Consider the following 21861-nt stretch of genomic DNA (forward strand, 5'->3'; position numbering starts at 1 on the left):
AATGAAGAAGGTCGCTGGCAAATTCACATGAATTTCAAACGGTATGTTAACACAGAAATAATCTTTCCTGTTCTATATGTCATATGCAGCAACCTTCTCCCCAAAGCAAATACGTCTGGAAATTCTTTAATGTCCCATAACAGCATGGCCACAATATAGTAGCTTGATTATTCCTGTTGGGAATGTAAGGCAGGATACAATTAAAACAAATAATTATTATAACTGGAAGAAGTTACAGAAGAACAAATTCTCTTGAAACTTGCACATTCAACCATCTCAATCACATTTTATTAGCAATTTATTAGCACTTTGGGGTGTGCTGTAAAGTATATTTTTCCTTAATGATCGGTATATACTGATCATATTGGTCCTATGGTTATTATTACTATATCTTTATCTAACTCACAGGTTACTGTTTTCTCAAAACCAAACAAGGCATTCTGGCTGAGTAACCTTTGTAATGATTAAATACATGAACTTATACTTCTCAAATGGTTGCAAGGCTGCACTGCCTTTAGCTAAACAATCTGTGATCTTTCTCCAGCTGTGTCTATGGGGATTTTACTTTACTCAAGGAACAGTGATTTTCAAAAAGGCAGGGTGCATAAGAGAAAAAGAAAGAAGTATTGAATACTTGAGCACAGAAAGCAAACAAGTGACATACTGTACAGAGTTATTTTTGACACACACACACACACCTATCTATCAAATGATTTTCAGTTTTATACACTTCAATAATTTCAAAACTTGACTTCCTTCCCCCTCTTTCTGTGGTTCCTTAAATTTATTTTTAATATTTTCTGCATATCCAAATTAACTTAATTTGTTCATTTATTCATCTACTTTAAATATATACTCTTATAAAACTGCAGGTTATTACAATAATCCTGCCAATGTTCTTATCTGATTACAGTTTGTTTGTAAATGTTCAATAAACAATTTCCATTCTTTTATAAAAGTTTGTTATCTTGATTTCTTATTTTTCTGGTAAGTTTCACCATTTCTGCATATTCCATAAGTTTTTGTATCCATTCTTCTTTTGCTGGGACGACTTCTTTCCATTTTTGGGCAAGTAACATTCTTGCCACTGTAGTCACATACATGAATAAATTTCTATACAGTTTGGGTAGTCCTGTCCCTATAATTCCCAAAATTATAATTATAATACACCAAAATACTTCCTTTTATATGGAAAGCAACAGTTTGGACAAATCTCTTCGCAGGGTGCTAGTTACACATAAGTATACACCCAACCTGTAAACTGAAGCTTTAGGTTGGTACTTTGATAGTAATAAAAATACTAAAAGGAAAATGAGGGAAAGTGTCAAGAATGGAGAGGCTGGCTCATATGGGAAGAATGCAGTTTTTCAGATAACCTGATCCCAAGTCCAGAGGGCTTTGTAAATAATAACCAGCGTTTCGATTTGTGCTCAGAAGGCGATCAGCAGCCAGCGAAGCTGTTAAAACATGGTGGTCACTGGCCCCTTGCAACATCCTAAACCAGCTAAAGCGACCCTACAAAAAGTGTGTCTCAAAAGTCCAAATGGAATGTTAACTAAGGCATGCGTCACCACAGTCAATCCGACATCTCTAGGACTGAGGACAGTTGGTAGAATAGCCTTAAGTTGTACAAAAGTACTCCAGTGCAGCACCAACACAAGGTTAAGGTCAAATCCTGGACTGTACCGAGACCGCAAACCAAAGCCTTCAAGGAGCATGCAACCCCATTCAAGCCAAGCCATATCCCTTTTTCCTGGACAGACTTTCTCCTGACACCTCTATCTTGTACAGATTAAACTTCAGTTAGTATGGACATCTAACCAGAGAGGGCAATGGAAAAAATCTGAAAAAAAACTTATTAGAGTTGCTTCCCTGCTCCCCCCCCCCCCCGATATGCGCGCTGGTTCATTTCACTTTATCAGCTGTTCTGCAGAGGACCACCGGAGAGTGCAAGCTTCAGTCTGTAGGAATCAGCATAAACAGTGCCTTTACTCCATTCAGCTTTCAGGAATAATGTGATACGTGTGGTATGGAAGCAGACAAGCTAAATTTGATATACTGTACTGGAAAATTAGGTGAGAGAGAGCCTGCAACGAAGGTGCATATGAATGCAGACATGAGTTAAAAGTTTCTCTGTGCAGCATCTGGAATGGAATCCCATGAAGTTTCATGTGCAAGCTTTGGAATATCTTCTCCTAGAGAGAAACCCGTTGCCCCTCTTTATGATTTCCCACCATCTCACTTTTTTATCAGCAGTCTTCTAGCGTACCAAGCTAAACATTATTTTATTGCAATGGTGTTGCAAAATCTGGGAGGCAGCTTTTGAAATTTGGCTTACTTTTTATGCAGGACAAGAGTGAGCATTGTGGAATAGTGGAACCCTTTTATAAATATTTAGATTATTCAATATAATCGCCAACCTTACACTCTATTTTCACTTTTCATAATTTTAGAGGATGTAAATTTTTGCTTATATAATTTCCTGCTATATAAGAAATAAATAAAACAATCCCTTTAAGGACACTAAGTTTCATTATATGTATTATTTTCCTTACACTCTCTTACTGGTATCTTGATAATATATGGTTATTTTTCACATTTTCTATTTTGGGGGTTTAATTATCTGCATCATCATCAAGAACATTGACAATATCTCTATGAATATTTATGTGGTAGCTTTTGTATAAGGATTGAAAATTAGACTGGCTTTGTACGTCTTCATATTATACCACATTTTGTTTTTCGAACAAATAAACAAAAGTAAATACTTTTATTTATTTGCTGGGTAATACATCTGGTTGACCACTGTGACAATAGGATGCAAGACTATATGGGCCACTGGCCTGATCCAACCCGCTCTTATGTTCTTACAACTTTATGCTGGTTTCTAGGGTGCTGTATTCGTGTCTTTTAATTTTTAAATTGTTTTGGGGGTGTTTTTGTTTTTAGAATTGGTTATAATACCCAAGCATCACTGCTGTTTTGAAATGTACATTTGGGTATATATATAGAGAGAGAGAGAAGTAAAATAAACATGCACTGCAGTGCTGCCAGCAAACTGTGCTGAGCTTGTATATCAGATTAAAAATATGGGTTTCATAAAACAATTCTTCATGAAATAACCCCAGTATTTCCCAAGATTCAAGCCATTTGCTCATAAACTGTTGAAGAGTCCAAAGGTCTGTCTGTCCTTTTAAAGCCTTCTCTACTAAAGTCAATTAAAATAGTTATACAGTGGTGCCTCGCAAGACGAAATTAATCCGTTCCGCGAGTCTCTTCGTCTTGCGGTTTTTTCGTCTTGCGAAGCACGGCTATTAGCGGCTTAGCGGCTATTAGCGGCTATTAGCGGCTATTAACGGCTTAGCGGCTTTAAGAAAAAGGAAACAAACTCGCAAGAACTCGCAAGACGTTTCGTCTTGCGAAGCAAGCCCATAGGGAAATTCGTCTTGCGGAACGACTCAAAAAACGGAAAACTCTTTCGTCTTGTGCGTTTTTCGTCTTGCGAGGCATTCGTCTTGCGAGGTACCACTGTAATGATGTGAACAGAAGGAATATATGACTGTTGGAGAGATGCTTTTCTAAAATGAAATGAAATAAAATTAGGCACCTATATACATTAGGTATGGCAAAGGGTGGGAACCTTCACAGTCTGTATCCAGCTACAACTGATGTGACACTGGCTGAACTGATACTACCCTTGCTGGTACCTTTCCCGGGAAAATCAGAGGCTCACTATGTCAGGTTCCTATTGGAAGACCGGACAAATGCTAGAACATTAGCAGTGGCAAAGTTTTTATTGGTGGTTGCAAGAACCAATGATCCCTATATTCCGAACAAAATGCTTGTTTAACCTGGAGGTAGGCTGTATGAATTGTGTATTGCTTTGTAACGATTTGTTGGGTCTCTGGACTGTAATAAAGATTGATGATGATGATGATGTGACAGCTACAACGGTTCTTGTACCAGGAAGGCCTGACCACAGCAGTTCAGGTACTAATGACTGAAACCTGGATTGTTGTGATGCACTGTGTGTGCAGCTTCTCGAGCTTGATCAAAAATGGTGGTTAGTGCAGAATGCTACAGAACATTTGCCGACAGGAGTGAGGCTCTGTCTGCATGTAACACCTCAGCTTAGAGTGGCACTAGCTACCCATTTGCCAGCAGGCCAAACTCAAGGTGTTACAATCAATATATAAAATCCTTATCAGCTTGGGACCAGTTTAGCCTTCAAGTACTTTATTACGGTCATAGACCAGCATAAACAAAACATATACATAAGTAGCATAACAGTATGAATCCAGGCGAATAATTATTAAATAAATAGGAGCTAGAACCAAACGTAGGTTTAAACATATACATAGAATACTTAATTAAGGATAGATAATGGGTGAATAAAAATTTGTAAGAAAGATTAAAAGATCAGTTAACACAGCTATATGGGGTGGGCTTCAGATATGGGCCTTCAGTTTAGGATTGAATTGTAGCATAGATCATTCTTCGTCAAATATCTATCATGGCAGCGCAATATCTGGTGACTGAATATGTGACCTCTGGGCTCTCTTCCTGTGAACCAGACCAAGTTTTATTGCGGCAAAAGCCAGTGACACTTGCGGGATCCCCTTACCCCACTTGACTGCTTCAATCTGTGCAACTGATACTGATACAGCTGACTTATAATATTCGCTCTGCACCTGTAAGAAACTGCTATTTTAGTGTGGCAACACTGACACATTGAAACTCCCTACCTACTGACCAGTGTCAGAAACTAAGATATGAAAGCTAGAAGCTAAATGGCACTTTAAATGGTTATGGGTGCAACAACGGAATGTCTAGGAGCGCTTTCTTATAACAAGAATACAAAGCTGAAAATGAATGAACTGCAGCTAAAATGTTATGTTCATTTTTTGCATGGTCCCTTCTTCACCCCCCTTAATATTCCTCAGAGGATCTCTCCTCCAGTCTTCAGAGTAGCTGGAAGTGGGGAGGCAGAAAAAGGTCCTCCTTTCCTTCCACTCTGCAGTTTTAATCTGAAATCTTAGGTGCAGTACTGCACCCAGAACTCAGAAACTACTCACGCTAATGAAATGCGCCTAGAACAATGGGAGTTTCAAACACGGCTACTGACATCAGGCAGGTGCCTGTACTCTTTTCAGTGGCTGTTTAAAACATCTTTCTTTATGCAAGCTCATCCTGATATGTTGAAGTTTGATGTGCTTTATCTCATTTTAGTGACCATTGGTTTTAATAATCCTTTGGAATATTTTGAATAACTGTTTTACCAATCATTTTAAAGTTTTGTTTCTTATTTTTGTAAACAGCTTAGAAGTTTTCTTACAATCAAGTGGAATTTAAATTAAGAAACTCAGATTGGAAAGTAGGCATGTGGATTAGATCACACTTCTATGGACTTTTCCTACCATGGTCCACTCCTACTTATGAGGCCATAATTGTTTTGTTTGTGTACTACATTTTAAAAGTGTGGATTTTTTAAAGGATTTTGCCTAAAAATATGTAGTCACATTTGATGGAGAAAACTTCACCATCTACTCATGTTTTCAGAATGCTGACACTGAAGTTCTAATTCAAATCGGAACTGCAAGGTGATTTATTCAGATGAACACAAGTTTTAAGATACTGCAGTATTACAGAAAGTAATGAATTAGTTATCTATTAAACCAATTGGGAGTGAAATTCACCTACCATAAAACACTGAGATGTCATATTGAGAATTGCATGAAATTTGGGAGGAAAGTGCAAAAAACCCCATACAAAATTGAGTATTATTTATTATTAAAATAATTTTATACACATACCTTAACAACAGGATTCAGCAGAACGACACCTGATTTCTTTGTAATCACCTGTTTCGTTGTGTAATGATGTTCTATAAGCTGAGGAATAGTTGAAAACCCAGTCCCTTCAAATCGATACTGATTCTATAACAAAAAGAAATGAAGAGGAAATACAAAATTTTAACAGAACTAACTTTTACAAGGGATAAGGAAATGTCTGCCTTTTCCATTGTTGTTGGGTGGATGGTATTTCAAGGTGCTCTGAAACAGAGTAAAGGGTTCAGACCCATGAAGTTGAACATGTGTAATTTCTGAATTACAAAAGCACAGTGTAACAGGAGTTAAACTAAATTTCAGTTCTACTGGCATCAAAATAAGAATATGAATAAAGGAGAATTATTTTCACTAAATAAACTTAGTTATATTTACATACTTCTGCTCTATTTTAAGACAAATACCTACAGTGGCTGATAATTGAGGCCAAATTGTAAATCGAGTACAGTTTAAAAGATGAGACAATGTTTACATTTACCCAGTTTGAATACACATATCCTAGCTTGCTAAACCATAGTTTAGCAGCTGAGAGTGAGCATCAAGACAATATACATCTCTGCTCATTCCTTCCCTGTACATTCTCCAAAACAAGGAACTATGGTTTAATGTCAATTTACTAAGCAGGATCTTAAAGCGCCATATTCATATAAGAAAGCTGATTTCCAACTTACTAAACTATGGTTCAGCAAACCAAGAAATGTTTAAAACTGGGCCCATGTAAATATATTTTCTGTAACAAAGATTAGTGGAAACTATATACTGGTAACTTATTTAGATCCATCGTATTTGAATAACTTGAAATATAATCCCTTATGAATGGAAAGCAACGTCATTGTTAAATCATGTTCAATAGTCAAAAACTACCAAACGGAGCAAGAAATAATGGTCCCAAATTATTAGTTCTTTAAAACCAACTTTCTCGTTTCCAAATAAAATGCATCTCTTCTAGTATTGTGCTATCCAACAGGATGTCAATGAATAATGTCTACATGTGGAGTTTAGTGAACTGCGTATATAATCAAAGAGGACATTTTTGGCTTTAATCTTTTTCACCAACCCGAGCAAAAAGGACTAGCAAGGTATTTAATAGTTTGCTATCCCTGGAAACACACTGGCGATTTCACAGGGAACTAGAAGATCAAAACACATAGGAAGGCTTCTCTTGTCACCAAAAATGAAAATCAAAATTTGGAGGATGTCTCTCACAGTTGTTTTCAGAAGTCTCTGCATACAATATAAATTATGAAAGAAAACTGTATAAAAGGCCTCAAACAAGGAAAGTACATCATTATACATAATATGCTTTCAGTAGTGTTTCCCACCAAGAAGTATTGCTTTTAACTGTTGTTGAAACAGTATGGTCTACTAACAGTTTTGAACTGGCTCAGCCAAATTCTTTCATTAATGCAAGTCTTTGAGACTAATGCTGAACACTGGTAAAAGCAGCTTCACTCCTTTGCTCTGCACACAGACATCCCTAATACAAACTGATTGCACAAAAAACCATCACGGTGACACACTCTACTATCACAGTACTTTCCATGAGTTTTTCGAGGCACAGGAAGATGAAAATTAGCCCTTTCTGTTAGTGATAAATTAACTCTTTCTTTTAGTGACATATCCCCAGATGTACACAGTTATAATCCTACTATGGAAAAGACCAAATTCTTGAGATATCAAAATATTATCCTTCCCTGGTTGTGCTGCAGCCTGCGGAAGTCTATCTACCAAAAACTGGGGAGGGCATTTTCTGTTGTAGCATCATCTCACCACTAGAAATAAGGAAAGGACCAATTCTGCTGAGTTTCCAGCTCCAGAATTGGTCACCCAAGCTGGTTATTGATACCAATGTCATAGAATATTGTGTGGCTACTATGGTTGTTGCTATTTCAACTGTTTTTATTGGATTTTAATGGGCTGCTTTTTAATGTATTGATAATGTATGTGTTGCAATCCCCCTGGGATTTTAATGAAGAGCTGTGTCAAAATGTTTTAAATAAATAGAATACTCCATACCATTTTCAACTATTCATTCAAACAGGGACAGGTTTTGCATATTGCTTTATACAAAGGTACCATGAGTAGCGACAGCAAGAGACTTGTGATGTGGTCTTCCACAACTTTTATGAAAGTTAAATAGCATTTGATTCAGATTGTGACTGTGGTGTTGCAGGAGGGAAAGGTTTAATCCAGCATGGATAACAGTCAGGGTGATGGGAGTTAGTCTAAATCATCTGGAGGGCAGCAGGTTGCACAAAATTAGTTGGGCCCTTCCCCTATTCCATTTTCCCCAATGAAAATTGTGCTCTGAATGGGGCTAAATAACCACACAGCATTTCCATGAAGGAGCGTCTCCACCCCCATCGTTCTACCCGGACACTGAGGTCCAGCTCCGAGGGCCTTCTGATGGTTCCCTCACTGCGAGAAGCCAAGTTACAGGGAACCAGGCAGAGGGCCTTCTTGGTAGTGGCGCCCTCCCTGTGGAATGCCCTCCCATCAGATGTCAAAGAGAACAACAACTACCAGACTTTTAAAAGACATCTGAAGGCAGCCCTGTTTAGGGAAGCTTTTAATGTTTGATGTATTACAGTATTTTAATATTTTTCTGGAAGCCGCCCAGAGCAGCTGGGGAAGCCCAGCCAGATGGGCGGGGTATAAATAAATAAATTGTTGTTGTTGTTATTCCATGTCCCTTCCCTCAAAAGCAAACAAGAACTTGGGAAAGTGATTTTTAACAGGAAAACAGCACAGGGGGTTGGGAGTGGTTTAATCCCTCCCATCCGTGCAAGAACCACATGCTGTTCTGAAAAACCGATTTCACTTTTACTTAAATAGTGAGATATCCAGTCATAGACCTTCCACCATCTTTGGCTTGGCCCCCTTTTTTGGAGTAAATACCACCCCATGGTTCTGTGCTCACAATTAGTGGTGGCGATTAAAATTCCAACTTTGCCCATAACCCAGCATGATAATAGCAGAAAGTTGCATCCTTTCATTTTCCATCTTCTGAGGGGAGCATACTATGTGATTTTGAGTGTGTGTCCTTAGACTACGGAAAACAGTTGCCATATCCCACACCGATATTCTCAAAATGAAAACATACTTAGCCCCCTCATGCTTTTTCATATGATACAGATTTTCAAGCTGTTATCAGCTCCTCCAGTTTGACTTGATCAGTTTTAAAATACCTACTGAGCCCCCCCCCCCCAAAAAAAATTGCACGCAACACTTCTGAAGCCTAACTATGAACCATTAGAGCGGCACTATTCATTTCCACATCTTGCAGAAAAAGGTTTTGTTTTGTTGTTAATACAACCCAAAAGGGCATTTGCAAGTCTTTCTCCAACTCTAACACACCTGTTTACAATTACAGCCCACGTTAGCTCTAAAAATAATCTCTGTAATCAGCACGACAGTATGCAGCACAGTTATCTGCAGCAACTTAACACACTCTCTTGGCTTCTAGCAGCTCCTGAGGAGTTGAGTCATATAATTACTTTATAGGGCTGAAAACATTCCAGCAATACTTTACGGAAGTGTGATGAAAATATGGGTCCACGTAAGGGCAACTATGATCTTTATCTGAAGTCCTGTAAGCCTACACATAAATGGAAAAGGGGCAAGTCAAAGGATATGGAACAATCACTGCAATACTCATACTCTAAGGGCAGCCAAACCATGGCTCACCCTTGCCTTTAAAAATACTTGGATCACCTGCTTGATAACGTAGAATGTGCAGAAAACACCGCATCAATTCTTGGTGTTCTCTTGTTTTCCTCAAGACAAGAAAACAAACTTAATTATATCATTTCCCCTTCCTTTAAGGAGGAGGAGTGGGAATGAAAGAGAACATGTATAATATATCATTGTCACAAAGATGGAGCAAAACTGTTTTCTATTGCTCCAGAGGGCAGGAACTAAACCACAAAAAGACTTTGGGCTAAACATTAGGAAGAGTGCGAGCTATTCAGTGGTAGAACAATGGTGTACTCTTCTTCCTGGACATCCTGTAATAGTGAGCTAGCAGGAAGTTTCACTAAATGACACATGATGATCCCCTCAGCTCTATGAGACAGTTCGGAACTTCTTTCGAAGTTTCTCTGAAAGTGACAATAATGTGCAAATTGCAGCAAACCTTGCCCATGCCCCTTCCTAGTCTCAGGTTCCCTCTTATCTGAATGAGGATTGTCAGATCTAGTAATTACCCACTTATTTTGTTCAGAGACAGTGTACTTCCAAATGTAAGATGCTGGGGGGGGGGGGGGACCAAGAACACAAGGATGTTATCTGCTCACAAGGTTTTACAAAGGCTGACTACAGTTGGAAACTGAATGTTGGACTAGGCAGAGGTCTTAGGTCTGATCCAACAAGTCAGCTCTAATGGTTTGCGTGGTGGTGTTTTTAAAAAGCAGATTTCAGCCGACACTGCTTTCATATCCTCAAGGGGCACCGATAAACATCTCTCCAGGAGCCTTGAAAATAACAGTGCTCTATACAGGACTTTTTAAAAAATCTAAAACAAAATGCACTGTTTCTGATACCTACTAAAAACTTCTTTTGCTTAGAAATATCTACTCAGAGACATAATTTTATCACACATTTGTTTTTAAAAGTTTATTTTTTCTATATGTTGTTTATTTTTTATTATATCTGCTTGTTTTTAATGTATGTTGATTTTATTCCTATTTTTGATGAATATTTTATGTTATTAAGAAGCATTATCAATCTTCTAAAATATAAATAAATAAATTTCACACCAAAGAACCATTAAAAAAAAAAACAGGCTGTGCCACTGAAAAGAAAAAAAAATCACCACAAACCTACATCAGCATATTGTATGATGAAGTGTCTCCGTTGCGCATCTGAAAACACAGAAAGGACGTATTCACCAGGCTTGCCATGACTCTCTCGCACCAAGAAGTCTCCTTGCTGCTTTAATAACTCTTGAGCTTCTATTCTTGGGATTGCACCATGATACCAATCTTGGTCTGCCAGAGGTTTCTCGCTGGTTGATATTACATCAAAGAACTTGTGGGAAAATATGAAAAAAGAATGAAGGTTAGTAAATATAGGTTGTGTACATTATTGCTTTCATTTAAATTGCAGTAGATAATAAATAATTCAGAACTGCTCTGAAAACTGTACATTTATTAGTGAGTGAACTAAAGTGGGCATAGCTAACCAGCTATAGAACCAAGCAAGTTGTTGTTGTTGTTGTTGTTGTTGTTGTTGTTGTTGTTGTTGCCAAGTACTTACTTTCAATGTAACAAGCAGAGCCATGCATCAGAGAAAAGTTGAGAAAAACAAATGAAAAAAACATCAAGTAGTGCAAATCATATAAATGCTATTTAAAATTAAAAAACAGTGTTTTACTGAGGGCTGTTGAAACGTTCTTACAGTGAAACATTTCCTCCCTTTCTGATGCATTTGATTTCTTTCTTTCTTTTAGGATAGGGTCAATTGTCTAATAATTAGTGCTTCCTGTTTCCTAGCCACAGCAAAACACTTAGCTCTCCACATCCAAAAGCTCCAAGCAAATAAGCCATTGACATTCTAAAAAATTCAAAAGCAATTACCACAAACCCATCATATTTCCTAATGCCTTAAACAGGTTATCTATCTATTCCCATAAAAACTTGCCCAGTTATTAAAATCTTAAGACATCATCTCTGAGACAGTCCAACTGAGGGTAAGGACTTTTTGTTGATGGCACCTCATCAACAGAAATTCTTCCCTATATCCATTTAGCTGGTATCTGCCTTAATGGTTTTAGGTAACAGATTAAAACATTTCCATTTACCCAGGCATTGACAGCTTCAAATTTTAATTGTGCTTCCGTGTTCCCCCCCCCCCCCCGTTTGCTCATATGTATTGTTACTATTCTCTTCTATCCTGCCAGCTTTATTTATAAGATTCTTTTAATTACGTTGCAGATCATCCTGAGAAACACTTTGAAAAGAATTAATCACAGCATAAACACATAGCTACCCCTCTGAAATTTTTTAAGTCTGTTTAAACAAAAACTACAAAGAGTCTTTTGGCACTCTTAACTACCAACATATTTATTATTACATATGCCTTCATGGACTGGACTATAGACCACTTCATCAAATGAAAGAAGCATTAGCCTTGTGTTTTTGTGTCAAGCCACTAAGATGTGTCTTACTCTTCAAGGCAAGGCAAACATTTATCACCATCACCATGTGAGAAGCCGATTCTTATTTGATCAGATCAAACAAAATCTTTCTGGCTATGACAGTCAGCGAAACCCTATTGAGACATTATTCCCTCCTTGAAATTAAGACTACATGGAAAGTGTTGGGGCATATTTGTTGGTCATGCTCTGGCTGTTGTACATGCTACTCGTCCCACTTCCATGCTGTCCATGTGTTGGGGGCTCATCTGTAAAGAGGAAGCCTCTTGGCCACATGTAGGCTTCCCCTCTGCTTAGGTACCCTTTTGAGCAGTATCCCTTACTGGGACCCTCCTCTACTGCATGGACAGGAGGGGTGGAGACAGCAGGGAACAAGTCTAAAGGTGCAGGGCTAGCTCATGCAGCCCTGTTCTTATCCAATGGTACCTAACTTGCATGGGGAACGATGCCCAAATAGGGCTTGAATCTTAGAAGGAAACCAATCCATAAAACCCAACATATTTTGAATCATTCCCCCCGAAGTTTAAGTAGGATACATCTGATTCAGATTAGTGAACAGGAAGTACCAAGATCCCAGTGTTCACAAAAACCAGCATCTCTGATGTGAATTGTATGAATGCTTCAGGTTACTTATTTTCCCTTTCCAAGCCCGGCATGTAAACAGGAACTAAACCTGCATGTAAACAGGAACTAAAGCTCTACCACGCACGCAGCTATAGTCTTTTCCCCTAAACGGAGTACAGAGCATTGGCATGAAAACTTCCTTGTATCAGGTGAGACTATTTGTCCATCTGGCTCAGTACTGTCCGGCAGTACCTTTGCATGGTCCCAGCTGGAGTCCTTTCCGATTAGCGGCTTAGTCATGCTGGCCACATGATCCAGAAGCTGTACGCTGGCTCCCTTGGCCAATAAAGCGAGATGAGCACCGCAACCCCAGAGTCGGACCACGACTAATGGTTAGGGGTCCCTTTACTTTTTGCAGCTCTTAGCTGGAAATGTCAGAGATTGATGCAAAGCATGCACTCTACCAATGTGCTATGGTCCCTCCTATTAGAAATGTCACAACTGAACATGAAAAATGCTGAGCAGTTTCATAGTGAGATATATAGCCTGTCTATGAGGGGCTAAAACATATTAAGAAAGAGAGAAAAGTATTAAAATGCTTCTTTCCCTCTTCATATAAGATGAGGGGCAAGAATACAATATCGAGTTTTCTCAAAGGAATTACCACCTTGTAGCCTTGTAACCAGTTGATAAAACAAAGTGAAATGCAGTGAACTGGCTTCCCCCTGCTGCTGATTACTCAGTTGTCTCAACATATTTGTCTTGCTCATATCCAAAAGCAGTTTTGTTTTGAGTCATTTTTTGGGGAGGGGGTTCTTTTCAAATTAGCCATTCTAACACAAAACACTTTACTATGAAAGGAAAGCCCTGCTCTCCATTGTCCGTTTTTGTACAAAGATACTCAAATGCTTCCTTAGATATCTCAAATGACTTACCGTATTTTTCGCTCCATAGGACGCACTTTTTTCCTCCTATAAAGTAAGGGGAAATGTGAGTGTGTCTTATGGAGTGAATGGCACTGCGCAGAGAGGTAGAGCTGACCAGCGCCCCTTCAGCCATGCGCCTGCCTGGATGCCAGAGGAGGGACAGAAGGGACTCCTTTTGCCCCTCCTCCAGCTTCGCTTGAAGGGGCGCTGCGTAGTTCTCCCTCTCTGCGCAGCGCCCCTTCAGCGACGTACCTGCCCTGGCTTCTGCCCTGAAGAGGCTTGATGCGGTTATCCCAGAAGCCAGAACAGCCACACGGTATCCCAGAAGCCAGATCCCTCTTGCTGTTCTGGCTTCTGGGATTCAAAATATTTTTTTCTTGTTTTCCTCCCCCCCCAAACTAGGTGTGTCTTATCATCTGGTGTGTCCTATAGAGCGAAAAATACGGTAAATCCAGGAAAAAAAATTATGTCATTTGGTGAACAAACTACAAAAACCACAGCATAAAATGACTTGTCTTTTCAGTAATTGGACTGAGCAAGAGGGATCAGCCAGGTAAATTCTGTTGTTATCAGTTATGCATATTCAAGTAGATGAGTTTTCACTGTTTTGGAAGATGCATATTTTTAAAAGCTCAATCCCAACAGGGATTTTGCCCTACTGCATCAGAAGCTTTCTTCTTATTCCACCTTGGCCTTTTGTTGTACTCCAAACCATATTCCTCTCTTCCAATAATTACAAATAAACCTCTGCCTGAGCAATGGGCCACATTAATGCCTCCTGTACTTTCAAATGCTTGATCCAAATATCAAGGATAAGAGCAGCAAAGAGTACCAGCTCAGCAGCGAAATTCCCCATGAAGGTTATTCCAGTACAGTACAGAAGTACTCAACAAATGCTCTACCCACATCGCTGCATGACAGGCTCTCTGCTGAATAGCCACCATCACATAAATGTTCTACCTGCCATACCTAATAGCAGAACTGACAGGTAGTGGCAACCTGTATCTGCAGAATAAGTTCCTCAACTGAAAGCCGCAATAAAGCGACATATCTAATTAATTAGGAGCTGCCAAAGAACTCAAAACAGGAAGATTGCACATAACTTATTTTTAAAATCCAGTAACTTTAAAACACTTCCACATTTCTAGAACAGTACATGACAGCCAGTACAGTGCAGTTGGAGTATCAGGAAGCCCAAGTACAAATCCTCTCTTTACCTACTTTTTTGACGACCTTGAGCAAGTCACTAACTCTCTTTCAGTCTAACCTGCCTCATAGATTTGTTGAGAGGATAAATGGGGTGGAGAAACATGAATACTATTTCTGAGGAAGGATGATGACCACAATAAATCAGAAAATGCTTTGGCTACTTCACCATGCTAACTGTCTCATATTAAGACAGGGATGGGGAACCTGTGGTCCTCCAGATATTGCAGGACTCCAACTCCCATCATTTCTGACAATTTGCCACACTGGCTGGGGCAACAACATCTAGAAGGCCACAGGTTTGCAGCTGGTGTGTTATGGAATGGCCAGGCCTTTTCCTAGAGTTGCTGGAATTCACATTGTTTTGGCTTATACGGCTGTACCTTTTTCTTCAATGCTACTACCAGCTAGACAACCAACCACTTTACATGTTCATATTCTTGCAGCAACTACCAGAATGTTATGCACATAGTATAAATAAGTTATTTTCCTAAGGAAAAAGAATGTGAGAATACAGTACCTGTGGACTTACCGATGAAGAGCCCAACATAGACTTTGGAGATCTTATCATTCCAGCAATGGAGTGCCGAATGGTATCAAACCGGGAAACTTTATCTTTCTTATCCTAAAAAGCAAGGAGGAGAAAAGCAGACCATTAGAAATTAAATCAGCTATCCTTTGTAGATTAAGTATTCAGTGCTAGGTGGGGTTCCTGCTTTATCAATAGCACTGGGTAAAATAAATTAGGAAACTTTGGCAACTTCAATAAAAACTCCCTGCCTGTTTAAGCCATAAACTTTAATACTTTTTCACAGTTTAAAAAGCAGCATGAATAGTCAGCAAGTATAAAATCTAACACAATTAAATCGTGTTTCCCCTATTTCTATTAAGAGTCACAAGATGCACTCAGTTCCTTGAGTGTATGGCACTGGATGGCACAGCAAATAATTTACTGTCATTCTCATAGGAATGTCTGCACCCCATTAAATTTTCACAGAAGGTTTTGCTTTCTTCTTGTCCGCCATAAATAGATGAAGAGCAAGGTATCTTCTGTGCCAGCATCACATCTGTGGAACTTCCTCGGAGCAGAGGGAGCTATAATTTAGTGAACTTGTAGAGCAGTGTGAATCTGGAATTGTTAAATGATGTGCTGTTTTACAATAATTTTACTGTCATTATTGGCTTTGCAGAAGTGTAACTATGCACCTTGGGCCCTTAATTTGGACAAAGGCAGTTCTACAGTCTTCTGTTTAAACAGCCACTAACATTGGTAGAATTTAAAAGGAGATCAGACACATTCATGGAGAAAGGGATTACTGAAGACAACTAGTCTTGAGAACTGGGTACTATCTCCAGAAACAGGGAGCGCTGTTGTGCTTATTCTGCATTATGGCCTTGCAGGGGCATCTGGTCGGTTACTGTGAGAACATAATGCTGGACTGGGTAAATCTGACACAGTAGGGTTTTCTTACGTGATTATCATATTTGCCATCCTGTATTAAGGGCTCCAATTCATCTTGCTTGTTTTCCCACACACTGTGCATTGGTTTAGAAGCAACTGAAACCATGAGTATTCCCTCCAGCTGCTCCCTTCATGTAGTTTCCAGCCCTTTAGCAGGTTTCTGGAACACCACCTCACTTTCCTATGCATCAGTGAAGCTATTATTCCCCAACACGAGGTGTTCTTCTGTCATCTGTAATAGTCTCCTTCCCCCATAGCATTTAGTTTAAAGCTCTCCTGATCAAGTTCATGAGACTCTTAGCAAACACATTCTTGCTAACTGCTATGAGGTGCAGCCCATCTCTTGCCCAAAGGGCTTCCTCAAGGAAGCAGAGACAGTAGTTCGAAAAGCCAAACCCTTTCTTTCTCTTCCTGGGCTCTGACCTTCAACAGGAAGGAGTGATGAAAAAACTACCTGTACCCTGAGGCTTGTCAGCTTCCTGCCCAGAGTATCATAGTCCCTAGTGATGTTAAATTCTCGTGAATAATCTTTTGGAGAATATTCTCGATTAATGAGAATATTAGAGAATTTTCATTTAAAATAAGACAATATTAATTTTAATGCAATGAAAATGATATAATTAGTTAAAATACATCTTTATTCATGGGTAAACTTGTTCAGATGGCAATTAAAAACTGTACAGAAAACTCTTTCTTATTGGTCAGCAGATCAGCACTGTTGACATATAGGGAAATTTGTTGTTTAGTAAAGGAACCACAGTGAAAATATATAAGCACAAGCCTACTTGTCACTTGCAAGTATCAAATTAAAAAGTAAAACATGTTTTATAGTTAAAGTTAAACCATTCTAAGGTGATGGCACCAGTAATTGTCATGTTAAGGTTTGGTATAAGGAAACTCAGTAGTTAAATCATATTTTATTCTTCCATTAGAATATGTACATGTTATAGGACAAGTCAAAAAATACAATTGCCATGTTAAGGTTTGATACAAGTAAATTCAGTAATAGGCTATCTTGTGCTTCTAATAGCTCTAACACTTAATAACTGTTTTGGTGACTAAAGTACAGCTTAATAAACAAAACTATATGCATACATATAAAAAAGAAGCCACTAACATTAAATATATTATCATTATATGATAATATATTTCAGGATGTCAGTTTCTGGTAAATGGCACCTTGTACTATTGAATGGCACTGCAAAAACCAGTTACTGGCACTAAATAAAAATATAGAAACATCAACTTTTTAAATCAAGGCCACCCCACATGCTGTTACACATAATTGTATAGGCCTAGGTACTTTAAGTGTATAAAGCACTAAAGCTACTTTCTGTAAAAAAAATAAATAAATCACACTGTATGGCCAAGGTTATAGAACTACTAAGAATAAGGACACATCAAAATAGAAAGAAGGCTATTACATATGGTTGAAATACATATGAATTCAAATGTTCATCAAATTAAATGAATAGCATAAAAAAACAGTTTTCTGTAGCTCACATTTCAGAACTGCCAATGTGAGTGACACATTACTTACACTGGCAATATCACAGCTTGACTTATTATTTACAGTCATACCTCAGGTTGAGAATGTGATCCATGCGGGAGGCAAGTTCGCAACCCGCAGCGCCGCGTCTGCGCACACGCATGACACAATTTGGCACTTCTGCGTATGCGTGTGATGTCATTTTGCGCTGCTGCGCATGCACGAGCGCCGAAACCCGGAAGTAACCCGTTCTGGTACTTCCGGGTTTGGCATGGTCCACAACCCGAAAATGCACAACCCACAGTGTTTGTAACCTGAGGTATGACTGTACTAGTTTTTTTAATGTGGGTTATAAAACTGGTTCTTACATTAGAATTTACACTTTGTGGAGAATTTTCAAGCAGAGAATATTCTCCAGAGAATATTCTCACCTTAAATCACTATATATGCCTAAGGCAGTGTCTGGCAGTACCATTTGCACCCACATAAATCAGAAGGAAGGGGTTGTGGTCAGTGAATCTTTGCACCTGGAAGACAGCACACTTCCTGGAACATCCTGTTTTGTCCACCGACTGCTGCCACACACTATGCATGGAGTCACCTACCACAACCACAAGTTTCTTCCTCCTCTGAGGAGTGGCAGGAATCATTCTGTACACTGTACCTTGTACAGCCACCTTGGTGTGTTCTGAGGTCTGCAACTGCTTTACTTGCTCCTCTGGCCCAGAATCAGAAAATAGTTTCCAAGCAGGGTAGGCCTTTGGGACCTCTAATCTGGGCCTATTTCTTCCAATCCCTGCATTCATGCCAATATAAAACGATTCTTCCCTTATTGTCTGTTGGAGAGTATGTTACAAAGGTAGGAGTCCTACAGCTTGTTTTGTCAAGAGACACTGGTCGCCTAAAAGTTCCCACAATGAAGCACAGGATATTATCAGAGATGACAACAGCAGATGCAGAAATTAAATTCTGCATCCAAGTAATGTTGAGGCATCATCCAACTCATACCTGTTACTTCTGCAACCAAAATTCTCACAAAATAAAATGTCTTCCTCCTTTTAAGCAGTATCATGTCTACACAACATGTCATATCAATTTTAAATTACAATCTGTCCAATAATAAAAACAGGCTGCTCTGAGTCCACTGGTGGGTCGATTTTATATCAATGGATTAAATGGCTACTTTAAAAACCGCTCACTGCATTACCATGGATACGGTGCCTAATTTTGCCTCTAGGTCTGCCAGGACTTGGGATGATCAGCTCATTTCACGCACCTCAGGTAATGACAAGATAAAGGGTCTTCTTCAGATAAACGAGTCATGGGGATTAGCAGCAGCTAAATGACTGCTACTCATATCACTGAGGGGGAAAGGGACAAAAAACGATGTGTGCATGCTGATGAGTTTTCCTACAAATTCATCCCAGTAATGCCTTAATTTTACATTCACTAACATCCCCCCCCCCACCGGAAATGGGTATCTACAATGATGGTCCTAGCTCTTCTGTTTTGCCTGGAGTCATTAAACACATACATTTATTTCATTTACAGATATTAAATCCACTCACTTCATTATTTTCCACACACGGTAAGCAGAGAAGTTGCCAAGGGGGAAAAAATGCTACTAGATCTTTGTTCAATACAGGGAGGTCAGTAACAGCTGCTGCCAAGACAGATACAAATCGGTAACTCTGCATGAAACAGATTGCATCATGTGCATCCAAGCTTATCAGCTAGGACAGGTATTCTAATGTGGCTATTTAGCAAATGGGTCAAAAGAATGTTAAGAGTTCATTGAGGGGGGGAATGCTAGCATTCTTATAGCACCCCCATGTACTTCACAGCCATTGAGAAGCCTGATATTTCAAAGTATGTGGCCAAATTCCATGTGTTAATACAGATGCAAGTCCCACAAAGTCAGTCCAGAAGGATGCCATGCTCAACAGTATAAAAGCCACTGAGAAATCAAGTGGAAGGAGCAAGGTTGCACTCCCCCATCCTTCTCTGTATAAAGACCACCCATCGGGGTGAAGATATGGATTTGGTCCAAACCCACACTGGCATGGATCCAAATCATCATCCAGGATTGCCTGCTGCTGTTCCAGCAACAACCCTCTTCAACACCTTCCCCCAAAAGGAAGAATTTGAGACTGTGAAAATGCATTGGGTGCTTGGCTAGCCAGTTTCAGTAGTGGCCACACCACCACCTCCTTTAAAGCAGCAGGCATCACCCCCTTAACACAAATAAGTAGTCACCACTCCCTGGACCCAACCCCAATCATCACCACCACCACCAGCAGCAGCAACAGCAGCAGCAATACAAGACCTGTCTTTCACCACGTCCCTTGGAAACCACAAATTAAATCAAGGAAGAAAATCACAGAAGGAAACGTACAAAACAAAGAGATAGACATAAAACAGAGCAGCCTTCAATAACCTGCCAAACTTTATTACGTCCTCAAGCTGTCATTTAAGTTTCTGCCAAGTCTCCCTAAACACAACTCAGCTTCAGCAGTAACTAGTTGCTTGAGAGATGCTGCCTTCAAGTCCAGATCCTGCAAAAATGACATGGTATGTCCAGGGAAAAACATAGTCTTGACACTTCCAAAGAGACTGCATGCAATCAGTAAAATATACAGTACTCATGGAAAATGTAGCTGGAAAAGTGCTAACACAGCTTAAATTAATATCAACATTAAAATACAGCTAGGAACTAATTTTTACAAGCTTTGAAGATTAAAATGAGTAATGACTGGTAAACCCCCCCTCCCCACATGTTGTTCAGAGTTGGCTTACTCTTTCCACTTCTTCCAAAAAAAAAAAAAAAAAGTCTCAAGTGTTAGCTTGGGTGGAGAAACTGAGATTTCTCTTTCAGCATGTAATGTTGGAACATTATGAGCCACAGGGATCTCTCCATCAGCCTTCCCCACCAGTCTTCCTGTTCTCTAAGACTTATCTTTGCCCAAAAAACGGAGGAGGAAGGGGGGGGATCACTAACATGCTGGAGCAGAAGCAGAGGTTTCATCTTTGCAACACAGAGAAACCATTGTCACAGAGAAGAATGGGGAATGTATGTTCCCGTGCCTTCTGGATCAATTATGTGGAATAGTGGAAACTTTTCCTTGCTCATTGGTACTGACACACCATACAAGCATCCAGGTCTTAAGAGCTGAGGCCCCCACCACCAGCCCTCTCTGCAACCTGTCCCCCACCTTAGCAAGAATTCCTTTGGTAAGGATAGGACTGGCTGGCAATAGGGAGGGCTGACAATAAAAGAACTCACAAACTGGAAGGAGAATTGGGCTTGGCTCACAATGAGTTCAGAGTTTCACAGCTGCAGGAATTAACTTCCACCCCATCCCAAAGTCACTATAATTAGGCATTGATTATGGTGCACCCTTCCATAGTTTACATTATGCTTCTGGTTGGCTACTGTGGGAAAAGAGTTTTAGACCCTTGGTCCAATCCAAAAGAACTCTACTTATGACTTCAATAGCATGTAGCCTAATTTATACCAATATTATGAAAAAGCTGGACAGCTTTTCAAGAAGCTTCCAGATGGCACTCATGCTAACATTCAAAAGGCTGAGTCACCAAACATTCGGGATGCTGAGAAGACAGTGTTCCTGAAGGCCAACTGTTGGCTTTTTAAAACCAGCAGCTTCAAAATGAAAGAATATGCTTGCCAACGCATACAACTTCTTTGACTAGAAATAAATAGTTGAGATGAAGCCACACCCAATCTGATGATGCAGTGCACTATCTATAAAATAAGCCTTGTAAAGGACAGATTTCTAATATTTTTATCACCTTTTAACAACAACAAGAAGTCGTCTCAATGCACTAATGGACCCAGGAAAGGAGAGTGACACACCTGGCACATTCCTTGGTATTATATCAGTAAAGAATGTACACAAGCTCATTACAGAATACAACATCCATGGTCTCCCACATAAGACAGTGTGCACACATCAAATGGTATGATCAATCCCCCACTCTTTTCTTCAAGCTAGAAATTATGTACAACAACAAACAGCGACAACCAGGCCAGGGTAAGCTTGAATATGCAAAATCTGGTTAAAAGTACTGAACTCCAACAACACATGGAGTTAACTGGATGTAAATATGGCACTATCCCTTGGCGGAACTCCATTTACCAAGCAACACAGTACGCAAATCCTATTTATAACACATATCTAAAATTGAAATGTAGA

At 39.4% G+C, this 21861-nt stretch overlaps 1 protein-coding gene across 6 annotated transcripts in view; it reads right to left on the minus strand.

Moving 5' to 3' along the window:
- The window catches only part of FER (FER tyrosine kinase), a 155139-nt gene that overhangs the window by 80904 nt on the left and 52374 nt on the right, over positions 1–21861 (minus strand). For 3 of the 6 annotated variants that reach the window (XR_014556076.1, XM_083702297.1, XM_083702300.1), the window contains exons 11-13: positions 15217–15321; positions 10671–10874; positions 5814–5936 (exon numbers count right to left, since the gene is read on the minus strand). Coding sequence is in view for 4 of the 6 variants with exons in the window: in XM_083702297.1 (XP_083558423.1) it covers positions 5814–5936; positions 10671–10874; positions 15217–15321 (432 nt within the window). In the remaining 2 variants the exon portion in view is untranslated. Of the gene's footprint in view, positions 1–5813; positions 5937–10670; positions 13495–13934; positions 15322–21861 lie in introns of those variants that run through there. The other 3 variants (XM_083702298.1, XM_083702299.1, XR_014556077.1) reach the window with 2 other exon arrangements.

Source organism: Podarcis gaigeae (genome assembly GCF_964106915.1).
Source record: "Podarcis gaigeae genome assembly, chromosome: 11".
Taxonomy (NCBI): Eukaryota; Metazoa; Chordata; class Lepidosauria; order Squamata; family Lacertidae; genus Podarcis; species Podarcis gaigeae.